The sequence below is a fragment of the Peromyscus californicus genome, unplaced genomic scaffold, assembly GCF_007827085.1.
Source record: "Peromyscus californicus insignis strain IS unplaced genomic scaffold, ASM782708v3 Scaffold_4__1_contigs__length_199733344, whole genome shotgun sequence".
In the NCBI taxonomy this organism is placed as follows: domain Eukaryota; kingdom Metazoa; phylum Chordata; class Mammalia; order Rodentia; family Cricetidae; genus Peromyscus; species Peromyscus californicus.
This window is the reverse complement of record NW_026294562.1, coordinates 38,732,472-38,745,279: the sequence shown is the minus strand read 5'-3', so window position 1 is coordinate 38,745,279 and position 12,808 is coordinate 38,732,472. Positions and strand designations below refer to the sequence as shown.

The 12,808-nt window shown below is 42.9% G+C and overlaps 1 protein-coding gene across 1 annotated transcript in view; it reads right to left on the bottom strand.

The window, feature by feature from the left end:
* Cfap95 (cilia and flagella associated protein 95) overlaps positions 1–9,389 on the bottom strand; it is a 97,876-nt gene extending 88,487 nt beyond the window's left edge. The window contains exon 1 of the mRNA XM_052713059.1: positions 9,183–9,389. Within this exon, the coding sequence (XP_052569019.1) occupies positions 9,183–9,334 (152 nt within the window). The 5' untranslated portion in view covers positions 9,335–9,389. The remainder of the gene's footprint in view (positions 1–9,182) is intronic.
* Between the last annotated feature and the right edge of the window lie 3,419 nt (positions 9,390–12,808).

The following is a 12,808-nucleotide window of genomic DNA, read 5'->3' as shown; positions in this document are numbered from 1 at the left end:
AAATCAGACTTGAGACTGAAAGATTACATCAGCGTGATGATGAGGAGGGGCCCCAGTGGATCCCACAGTCAGCTCAACTAGGATATCATGAAGATAGGGAACTGACTGGAGGCAGAGGTCTCTCTACATAGCAATCAATGATGGTTCTAATTTCAAGTGCATCCACAAGACAAAACACCTGCACTCTGCCTTTCTAGGGTTTGACATTGTTTTAGTTTCTGTTGTTGTTTTTCACCCCTATTGCAGAATCTCTGACGTGAACATCTCAAGGAAGGTGGAATATGTGTTCTGCTCAGTTCCAGAACCTCTAGTCTGTGGTTACTTGACCCAAACGCTGGGGCAAGATGCTGTGGCAGGAAGAGCCATGTGTGAAGGGGCTTCTTGACCTCACTGCAGCCAGGTAATAAAGAGGGAGACAGTAAGGGGGCATGAACAAGATAGCCTCCAAAGGCCAGTCATCAGGGTCCTAGTTCCTGGGATGCCAGAAACCTCCCAAAACAGTACCATATGCTGCAGAGAAGAGTTTAAACCAGGATCCCAAAGGTTGGGGCAGACAGTCTCACATTCAAACCATAGCAATTTTTCCTGCAAAACTGTTGCGTTTTCATAAAATGCCAGCTAATGAAACATACTTTCACACAGGTGGCACCATCACAACTCCATAACCACTAGTTTTTGAAAAAGCATTTGATTGGAATTGCATAAAAGAGAAAAGCATCAGGGTGGGGAGCCAGGAGCCAGGGTGAAGAAGGCAGGACCTCTTGAATTTTGTTTGAAAAGGAAAAAAAGAAAGAAAGAAAAAAAAGAAAGCGCTTTGCACTCTGCCCCCCCCCAAACTACTTCATTCAAAAGGCAACTGGAGGCAGCAGGAGTATATTGAGGGAAGAAAACGTAGATGAGACTTAAAATAACTGTGGCGTAGGAGCTACCGAGGCAGCACACAGACAAGAATGGAAGAGTGGCTAAACCAGAGGAATGTGCATCATGATTCTTACCCAGCAAAAACCAGCAATTAAAGAGGTATTTTTAAAGAGTCATAATAAGCCATTTAGAGTGAGTTGTATCCTGAAAAAGGTAAAGTAGTATGCCTACATTCTGATCACTTCAAGAATGTGTGCTTTCCTGGGAAAGCTCTAGAAAATGCTGTCAATGTTTAAAAGGACTGTCACTTGATTCTGACTATGAAAACAATACGTACTATTTATGGGAAACAGAGAAGTAGCAGAGAGAGGGAAAGACGAGGCCAAACAGTCTGTACTACATACTTCGTTGTAGTTTGTAACCACTAGCCTTCTGACGAAGATTCATGTATATGTTACACAGAGAAAGGCTCTAAAGTATGTTCATTTTGTTTAATTAGTATACTTTGGTTGTACAAAAAATAATGGATTTTTAGCATGACATTTTCACCCATGTATGTCATGTACTTTGGTCACATTGTGGCTCCACCTCTTTCTCTGGACATTCCTTCCCTTCCCATTGACCTCCTTCCTGCCCCCTCTGCTTTCAGTTCTTTTTTTTTTAATCATTTAAAAAACATTCCACAAAGACAAGAAAATGTAAAATTTATTTTTTGAGTCTGATTGAGTTCACATAGCATGATGACATCTCCACTTCCACCCAAACATTGTCTTTTTCAAACTTTCTCATAAGGACCATGGATTTCCAGGGACCAATCTTCATGCCTTGCGGAGTTCTCTTTAAAATAACTTCTACTCTGATAATCGGAGGCATCCACATCTGCCGTGGGATGAATCAGGATTGTTTCCCCAGAAATATGATAAGCAATAAATCATTGCTGATTAACTTCTGACAGAATAAATTAAGAATTTTAGTCCTAAATGAGACACTTAAAAGCCAGCATTGTTGAGAAAAGAAAACTAATTTCTTTTAAGCTGGAAGTTCCCAAATAGAGTGACCTTAAAATTTGTCTTCCAAAGAGGAACACTATAGAAATTGAATGAGAGGCTTTGATATATGTAGGCCAACAGGAGGGAGCTAGCCTGGGCAAATCAGGTGTTATAGCATGAACGTGAAATGTCTCCCACAGACTTGTATTTTTGACCAGGTGGTCCCCAGCTGCTGGAGAAGTCGTAGGAAGTTGTGGGAACTTTAGGTGAGGCAAAGCTAGAGAAGTAGATCATTGTTGGTGTTGGGTGGGGGGGCTCCCTCAAATGTGAGCAAGCTGTGTCTCAAGCTCAAGTCCGCAGCCACTATGCCTTCGCCATCACGGCAAACTGTACATTCTGAACCACAGACCAAAATGAATCCTCCCCTCCTTCCTTAATTTGTTTCTGTCACAGATTTGGTGACCGTGCTGAGAAAAGCTAACACAATAGAGCATATGCAGTACACGTATATGGAATCTGAGCTATCAGTGACCACGTTGAAGGACAGAGGAGGCCACCCGTGGTTATGGAGTGATAGGTCCATTTCAGGAGCCGGAGGGAACGAGACCGGCATGGAGATCTTCAGAACCAGCAAAAGCCAAGGTGGGAATGTGTCTGCGAGCAGACGGACCAAGTCTTCAAAAAAGAATAAATTCACCAGCAGCAAGCATAGGGCTGGGACAAGAATGAAGAGAACAAGGAAAAGGATGTCTACACAGTTCTGAAAGACAAACCTACCTCCACTACCAACTGTCACTTAACTCTCCTCCCTTGATACACACAAACAGACCGGGAGCACCTGATCCACACAAATGAACGGGAGGACTCCATCCACACAAACGGAACGGGAAGACTTGATTGATCCACACAAATGAACGGGAGGACTCCATCCACACAAACGGAACGGGAAGACTTGATTGATCCACACAAACGAACAGGAGGACTCGATCCACACAAACGGAACGGGAGGACTTGATACACACAAATGGAACAGGAGGAAGGAGAATGTAGGGGAGGAAGGACCTGGAAAAAGCGGGCACTGTTCTGAAATTGACTATTTTAACCTAAAACAAGCCATTTAAAGTTAGAAAGGTAGAGACACGCTTTAACTGGCATGTTCAGACTCTTCTGTAGTAGCCAACAGCTGAAAAGTTTTGAGGATTAATTGTAGAAAATAAATTTTACCATATGCATCTGGATCATATGCAAATCTTTGCTTTTTTTTTTTTTTTTTTTTTTTGAAACAGTTGTCTCTAGATGTAGCCCAGAGAGACCAGGAACTCATAGAAATCCTCCTGCCGCTGGGCGGTGGTGGCGCACGCCTCTAATCCCAGCACTTGGGAGGCAGGGGCAGGCGGATCTCTGCGAGTTCGAGGCCAGTCTGGTCTCCAAAGCGAGTTCCAGGAAAGGCGCAAAAGCTACACAGAGAAACCCTCTTGCCTCAGAATGCCAGGTGTGAGGATTGCAGGCGTGTGCCATCATACCCACCAGTATGCAAAGTTTGGATTTTGCTACCCACTAGATAGTGAATATATTTCCATGTCCTCGGTCTACTTTATATTATAATATATGCACATGCAATATTATAATTCGAACATTTACAAGAAATAAAAATAGCTCTTTACAATATAAGTACTTGTCCCTACCTTAACTCAAAATCTCCTTAGGATCTACCCGTCCCTGATTACGTCAAGTTCTGCAACAGAGATCGGCCCAAGTTCAGCCCTGGTTCTTAATTCTCCTCCGCTGCATTACTTACTCTTCTATGTGACCAAAGACCAGACAAAAAGCCACTTAAAGCAAGAAGCATTTCTTTGGCCATCTACCATGAAAAGATATGGTTCAGCAGGGTGGGGAAGGCATGGCCACAAGAGCTGGGACAACGAGGCATAGTGCGACAATCAGAAGTCAGAGGAAGGACTACCAGCATTTTGCCCATTTCCTTTTCATTCAGTCCTGTACCCAGGCTATGGAATGGTGTGGCTCAAAGTCAGGGTCTGTCCACCCCACCCCCTTAAATGCCTCCTTACTTGAATTCAAATTATGTACTTCATGTGTGGAAACCATATAACTGGATCTTTTTCAAATGTGCAGGAAAGGGTTAATAATACGCTTCCTCTTGAGGTGGGTGCTGGGTCTCTGTTAAAGTTGGAGGCATGCTGGAAGAAGAGGCCCTTATGAATTTCAGTGACACCCAAGCTAGAGCACATGGTTGGGAAGGCTCTTTCTCTTTGCCTTTTTGTCCTCCTGTGTAATGGAGATATGGAGATGCACAGGGCAAAGACTGTTAGCAACAGAGCTTTATGCAACTCTAGTTTGGCCCTCAGTGATGTGAGGACTCTAAATCCTTCCAGGTCAGCACCCATGAAAATCATGGATTAAACACAAAAAGAGTGACACATTAAATTAAAGAATCCAGGCACTTTGCTTTCTATCTAAGTACACAAGCATGGCCTGGTGCTTTGGAATGGCTCTCCCCATTCAGGGGAGGGCTTTATGGACACATGTACTCCCTGCTCTGCCAACAGAGCATTGCAAAAGTCTAAGAGTTTCAGAGAGATAGTAATTTCCCTTTGACCTCTAATTTATTATCGATGCCCAAATTAGCTTTTGTAAAAACCTTTATAATGAGGTGCTTCCCTGTCCCCACAAAGATTATATCTGACTTCCCCCGGGCCCTTTCATTTTCATTTTCTTCTTCTTATGAGGTAGGGGATGGCACGGGGAAAGTATAACCCTCAAGGTCTTTAGTCTGCAGCTTAGGCAAGAAAGAAAAACAATTAAAATTACAAATGCATAAAATTAATCTGAGTCCTTAAAACTAGATATTGCCATGGAGACCGGAGCAGGATCTGTCTCCATGGAGATCTGGATGATTTTTTTCCTTTAAATTATTATCATTTGTTACCAGTTGTCAATTTGGCCAAGGAACAGAAGAAAATTAATGAGTGAGTGAGTGAGTGAGTGAGTGAGTGAATGAATGAGTGAATGAACTTATCTTACATGAGAGATATTATTAAAGGCAAGTATAATTTGTTCTGTTTCTTACTTTTCCAATGAGTGGGAAGATATCCCAGGAGATAATTTTCTCTCAGCTTGTAACTTCTAATGGAAACATCTTATAATATGGTTCCATAAATGCTACAGAAAGGAGTGAGCAAAGATGACTTCTAGAGAAGGTATTTCTAACTCAGAAGCAGCAGGCTGAGACAAGGGTGATGGGCTCTATATATTCCCACTCTAGCTGCGAGGAGGAGGAGGAGGCGAGTCTTAGGCAATGTCATAGGCCAATCATGGACTAGAGGTATCCCTCAACTCCAATCCTTGATCATGTCTGCCATACACAGCTATTTTGAATATATTTAGGGAGGTCAAACAGACTTCTATTACATGTAGGATAGAAAGATGCAGGAAAAACCCACATGTTTAAACAATGATGAAGAGTAAATCAGAAATTCTCCTAGTTGCACACTTCATTTGTACCTGCAAGTATGAAAGGTCCCTGATGAAACTCTCCATTGAGAGGTCACCAAAATGGTAATCATAGACCTTAGGTGTGTAACAACTGAATTTAAAAAACACTACTAAGTATAATTTAAGAAGAGTTTAATTGTCTCATAAAATAAGGCAATCAGAAGCTAACGATCATGTTTGCTGACATTGTTCATTCCTAAGTGTACACTCAATTTTATGCTGCCTTGCTAGCATAGATAGTAAATGACAGGTTGGTTTTGTGAAAGGACAGCAGGGTGTGGCCAACTTCAGAAGATGCTACTATGTCTGAATCTTTACAGTAGATTCTCCTTAGTGCATGTTCTAGAGGGGTCTCAAAACACTCATGAGCATCTCTCACAGAGGAAACAGGTTCAGGTTCCTGTGACCTCCTGGCCCACAGTGTATAGCCTTGCTTTATAGGGGCTCCTGTTTGTTTTCTTGTGACTTTAGGGATGGAAGCGAGGGCCTACCACTTACAAGACAAGCACTCTGCTACTAAGTTACATTCCCAGCCCCTTTGTCCACCTGTATAAAGACATCTTATTTGACATATGTGGGTGCTTTATCAATATTAAACTTGCCACCAACAACTAGACTTCACACACAAACAAAACTTGTCTAACACGTTTTCTTCAAAAGACACATCACACACAGCCTTCTCATGCTTGGAGGCACCAGGAAGCACTTCATCCTGGTGTCTATGAGCATGCTAGCAATAACATCACCAAAAAGCACAGACATGTGAAAGAGAGAAGGTAGCATAAAACAGACTACAAGAACGACATCTGTGAGAGAAGAAAGAAGGCAGAGTTTTGCCTTATTTGACCTCACTTGTGAACATGCACGTTGAGGGAAAAAAATTGAACCTTTTTGCCTCTCTACACATGTGAAAAAGACGGGGACAGGGGGTCTCTCAAGTACTGATTCTAATTCGCAAGTAATCATCACCAAGTAGGTGAATTTACACAAGAAATCAAGGAAGTCCTGTACTAGCCTGTTAAATCCCTTGAGAACACTGACAATGTCTTAATATATATAATTTTGTGCTAACTATATACCATGCTTAATGTTAAAGGGTGAGTTATGTTCATATAATAATCCTAAAACTACTGTTCTACAATGGCAGAAGTGGTCCGGAGCCGTCAAATCACTTGTCATATCACATAGCCACAGGGCTGTCATCAAAATCCAGAGCTCAATTTATCTAACACATTTTTTTTCTTGTGCTATACTGCATAGGGTTGATTATCATGTATTATTGTTCACTTTTTCTGCTCTAGATGTAAATGTGTACTGTCTAGTTTTATGTCAACTTGACACAAGGCACAGTCATCAGAGAGGAAGGAGCCTCAAAAGGCCTCCTCCACAATATCAGACTGTACACAAGCTTGTAGGGCATTTTCTTAATTAGTGATTGATGTGGGAGGGCCCAGCCCATTGTGGGTGGTACCATCCCTAGGCTGGTGGTCCCAGTTCTATAAGAAAGCAGCCTGAGCAGCCATGAGGAGCAATTCAGTAAAAGCACCCCTCCATGCCTCAACATCAGACCCTGCCTCCAGGTTCCTGCCCTGTTTGAGTTCTGGTCCTAACTTTTTTCAATGATGGAGCTGTGGAATGTGGAAGTGTAAGCCAAATAAACCCTTTCCTCCCCAAGTTTCTTTGGTCATGGTTTTTCCTCATAGTAATAGATAGCGTATGGAGGACAAAGTGCTTTACAAAAATTATCTCAATGATCTTTGCTTCTCTTTCTGCATCCTAATATGTAGTAAAGTGTATGGCACATAAATACTTGCTGAGCTGAATTTAATTCTTCTCCATTTGAACCAAAGGAGAGCTCTATGCATGTTCAGGAATGGCTGAAGTGACTTCTAGTCCTTTCCTACCCTTCTTTCTTGCCAGGCCCCACACCTTGCACATTGCTGCTCTGCTGTTGATATCCATGCTGTTTACAAGTTCTCCAAAGCAGCAGTAATGCAGAAGGCAGCCTTTCCTCATCAATAACTTATAGAGATGATGTCTATTATGATCCAAATCCTTGTGGCATAACAGGTCCATGGAAGAGCTAAGTGTTCTGCTTAACGGTCATGAAATAAGATATGTATGAAGCCGAAAGATGGTACTCAGGACTCCACCCCTGCCGTAAGCAAGTACACCATCAATGTGAAGAAGTCTGTTCCCATAATGAATTGTATTATTGAAAGGGTCTGTTTCCCTGGGTAGCTTTGGAATTTGTGCCTATCTAACCTCTCACACTGAGTTTAGCGTAGGCAGAGAGAACACTTTGGAAGGAGAAATAAAGGAGGAAGGAGTGGGCTTTGGAACTATAGTGAGTAGACAGGCTTTCATAAGTCTGAAGAACAGAAATGGCAGCATCACCAACAGCGCAGGAATGGTTGTGTCCAACCAGGCCTAAAGTCGACATCGTTCATCTCTCTTCAAAGGCAACAGTGTAGGGTAGACAAGAGTTGTGACTTCTCTCCATTTCGGTCTTCTCACTTCCCTCCAATATTACAAATATCCCGAGAGTAATTTTTCTAAGAAACTTGACCGTCTTAGTTAGGGTTTCATTGCTGTGAAGGGACACCATGACCACGGCAACTCTTATAGAGAGGAAAACATCTAACTGGGGTGGCTCGCTAACAGTTCAAAGGTTCAGTCCTTTATCATCATGGTGGGACATGGCGGCGTGCAGGGAGACATGGTGCTGAAGAGGTAGCTGGGAGTTCTACATCTTGCAGGCAACAGGAAGTTGACTGAGTGTCACACTGAGCGAAGCTTAAGCAAAAGAGACCTTAAAGCCCTCCCCTACAGTGACACACTTCCTCTAACAAGGCCATACCTGTTCCAACAAAGCCACACCTAACAGTGCCACTTTCCTATGACAGTCAATTACATTCAAATGCCCACACCCCCAAAAACAACTATCCACTTTTTCTAGTGCTGGCATTGTGGCTATTGGCCACTTTAGTGAGAAGAGAGAGAGAGAGAGAGAGAGAGAGAGAGAGAGAGAGAGAGAGAGAGAGAGAACCTAAGTGAATTCTAGGCACAATCTCCAAATCACAGAAGGCCAAATGCTTAAAATGCTTCCCGAAGTCTTGAGAGTACCATCTTCAGAAGATGGACATAGAAGAAAGTCCTTTGGGCTGTTCAGTTTTCCAGGAGAACACACAACAACCCTGGATCTTTATGTGGATTTTAAGTGTAACCAAGTAATTAAAAAAAGAAATTAAGCAGAGTATACGCCAAATTGCACTGGCCTTACCCAAGGTGAGACTAAACTTTGCCACCTCTGGCTGGAAGGGTCTTCATGAGTGATGGCCTGCGGGAAGCTGAGCGACTTCTTTCAAATGTGTCCCCTCCCCAAGCATTGGCAGTGCTGCTGCTCCTCTGCCTGGCTTTCTAATAAGACTTCCATTTACAAGTAAGCATTGTGTCAAGGGGGCGACTCTCAAGCCTGTTAAGTGACTCCCACTCCTTTCCCCTGTGTAGACAGCTCAACTCTGGCTGGGGCAGGTCCTGGTGTGTGCTGGGGAGCAGTCCTGGAGAGTTCTGCTCACTTTGATATGGCCCCTGCTATGTGGAAGATCCGTTTCCCCTCTCTCATCTCCGTACCACTTCTCTCTTGTTCGTTTTCCTTATCTCTTCACTCCCCTTTTCTTTGATTTTTCTTCTCCTCTTCCCCATTCTCTCTTCTCCATTTTTGTTTCCTGTTACTCTGTTAGTCTTTTCCCACCTCCTGCGGGATCCTTCTCCTCTCCTCCCTCCCTAGGACCCATGAACGGCGAGTATTTGGCTCACCAGGAATACACCAACACTGGCTTCGAGTATTTCTTGTGCTGAGAGCGGAGGGTTAGGGAGCCTTTGCGCTCCAGCAAGTTCGTGGGTCCAATCTCATAGCAGTGCTCTTTACTGTCGAAACAGTCCAGACATGCGCTTCTAAAGGTCCCCATGCCTGCGCTCAAAGCTGAGAACAGACCGGGTTAGACTTCCCTCAGCACCAGTCCTGCTCTGGTAACAAGGACTAAGATTCTGCGTCTCTGGTCTCCAAAGCAACGGGGGGCGGAGGGGGGGGGATCAATAGAGAAGGCGGAGTCAGTAGAAGGTGGGGTTTCTCCGGCTTTACTAACCTGATCACCTGTCTTCTGATTACTGATTGAACTACATTTCCCAGGACGCAGTGAAAGTAACAGTCTGCACAGACTTTGGAAGGCGGGCTGCATGCTAAGGATTTGTAGTTGCCCTGGCTGGCTAGCCTAACCTAAACAAGGGGATAAGGGCAGGTAGTGCAGGGAATCAGTTAAGGTGAAATAGCAGTGGCAGTTGTTTTGACTGGCCATCTGTTACGGCCACATCTGTTACGGCTCACAATTATGTTTGACTGAAAGAGAGCAAGAGAAAACCCCCGTCCTAGAATATGACCTCCCTGTACAGATCTATTGCCTGCCAAACAGTAGAGCCATTCAGCAAATGAGATGAACAGTTTGAGCAGCCAAAGGCTCGGTTCCAGTCCCAGATGCCGAGCACCGCCTTCTTCCTATGACAAACAGCGCCAGGATGGAACTGTGCAGTGTGGGAGAGGGGAGGAGCAGAGAAGGGACTTAGTGCCTTTGGAATATGGAGACCAAACTACTGCTAGGCAGTTGAGGACCTGGAATTCAACTCCCAGAGATCTACCAAGATCTTTATAACTTCTGACATTTTATAACAACACTAATTCTTGTCATTATTGTGTTGTGTCTTCCCAGTGTCAAATGGACAAATGTGTATGATATTGGCTACCCTTTACTCAGAATTCCACAGATCCCAGAAGGTACTGAAAGTTCGCCTGTCTGGTGAGGCATGATAGACTTCTCTAGTGTTCAGGAGGCTGAGGTGGGGAGCCTAAGTTTGAGACTAACCTGGGATACATAGTGAGGCTCCATCTAATAACTAACTAAACAAATATTTTTAAACGGGCTTAAAATTCATATGAACCAATCAAGAAGAGTAGAACTTATTTGGTTCCTGATTCAAATATACAATCTGGAAAAAAAATTGAAATGAGTCCATTTTCATAAAAAAAAATCACACACGCAAAAAATTAATGAAGAAGCTATAAAGAAATAATTCACATTACAAATAGATTCACTTATCAAAGATGCATTATATTGATGTCTATATTGAGGAGTTCTTCTGGATCTGATTTCACAAATGTGATTACATACATCTTCCAGGTGCTTTCCTGGGACCATTGGTCATAGCGTGGATACCAGGGGTAGGCTAAGATCCTTACTTTGCTCACAGCCATGGCAATCCATACTACCTGAAGTCAAATGCATAGTCTCCAATCATGAGCTAAGTGCCAGCCAAGTGTCAAATGCTGCAATTTCAGCCTTTCCTTTTTGATAGAAGGAGAAAGAGAAGTGGACTTTAAAAGGGTTAATGAGCACCACATATTCAATTCTGTCCAATCAAAGCAGAGAACAGTGCTGCCGCAGGGGAACAAAAGAACACAGCCACATTCCCGTTCTGTCTTAGTGTTGTAGGGATCTAGCAGAGCCACTGTATCCAGGGTAAACAGTAGAGTGAATAATTGTTTTCACTGTGTCTAGGGTAAACTTTGGAGTGAAGAGTTGTTTTCTAGAAGCACTTTGACCTTGAAGAATCATTGTGGAAAACGATGATTGTTTTCCAGGGTTTGTAGAATTTTTTTCCTGAGGGAGCTTAAGAGCCTTTGCATGACTTTGGTCACAAGATGCTTCTGGCACCCCTGAAGCTCTTGGATTATTGGGTGCTGCAAATGGTACACAATAAGGACTAAAGGAGCAGAAGCATGTGATGCTTTCCTTTAGAGAGACATATAGGTTAGATTAGGGGCCTTGGTATGAGGAAACACTTTACCTAAAAGACAACTTTGTGTAACAAATCAATAAATATGCCTTTGTACGCTATTTGAGCTCCAACCCACCATAGATGACACAGAAGTAAACATTTATCTGGGAGTGATTTTTTTCTTTGACTAATTCACACAGCACAGGACACCCTGGCATCTTAGTCACTGTTCTATGACTGTGAAGAGACATTATGACCAAAACAATTCTTATAAAAGAAAGCATTGGGGGGGGGCTTGCTTACAGTTTCAGAAGTTAGTCCATTATCATCATGGTGGGAGTCACGGTGGCCTGCAGGCAGACATGATATTGGAGAAGTAGCTGAGGTTCTATATCCTGACCCATACTCAGAGACAGGCAAAGAGAGTGAGATTGGGCCAGGCACAGGCTTTTGAACCCTCAAAGCTCATCTCCAGTCACACACTTTCTCTAACAAGGCCACACCTACTCTAAAGACTATGCCTCCTAATCCTTCTCAAGTAGTGCTACTCACTGGTGACTAAGCATTCAAATATGTGAGCCTACGAGGGCCATTCTTATTCACACCACCACATCTCACTGCTATCATAGCTTTGTGTTCATTTTACTTATGCTTCAAATGGAGGTGACATTATATGCATGTAGCCAGCATGACAAGTTTCTGCAGACAATTTGACTCAAAGATGGAAGAGACTCAGAACCACGCTCTTTATGCAGTGGATGGCTGCAGAGACTGGGAAGGTGTTGAGGAGGGAAGCCTGGTGGGTCCTGCTGGAGGTTCAAAAGGTGTTCAGCATAGAAGTGTTCAGCAAAACAAACACAGTTTTATTTAGGAGTTCTTTAAGCCAAGCTGACTGCCCATTTGAGTTAGTGAATATGCTTTATATTATCTCTTTTTTTTTTAAGATTTATTTATTTATTATGTATACAGCATGTATGACTGCAGGTCAGAAGAGGGCACCAGATCTCATTACAGATGGTTGTGAACCACCATGTGGTTGCTGGGAATTGAACTCAGGACCTCTGGAAGAGCAGTCAGTGCTCTTAACCTCTGAGCCATCTCTCCAGCCCCTATTATCTCTTTTCATAAAGATTTATTTTAGTTTTAACTATGTGCATGGCTTTGGGGAGGTATGTGCACATGAGTTCAAGTGCTCAAGGGGCCAGAGCCATCAGATCCAATGCAGACAGTACACACTCTTGCCGTTTGAGCTGTCTTTCCAGACATGTATTTTCTCTTCTTTATATTAACCTTCCCAATCTATATTGTCCTCAGTGTCTACTAAATATCTTCCTGCATCTGGTACTGAGATGTGTCCTTGTGCACAACTGTATTATACTCTCCTTATACACACTAGCACATTATGTAGAATTTTTGATTTCTTGATTTAGCAACAAAATAGGACAGAATGGTACTTTGTGGGTCTTTGTGATGGAATGAATTACAAGCGTTCAGCCCTCAATTTCAACTACTGTTATTATTATTATTACAACTGGACTTTGCCTTTATTAAGTGAAAAAAAATGTTGACCATATGTGTGTAGTTCCCTAAATACACCATTTTCAAGTGAAATT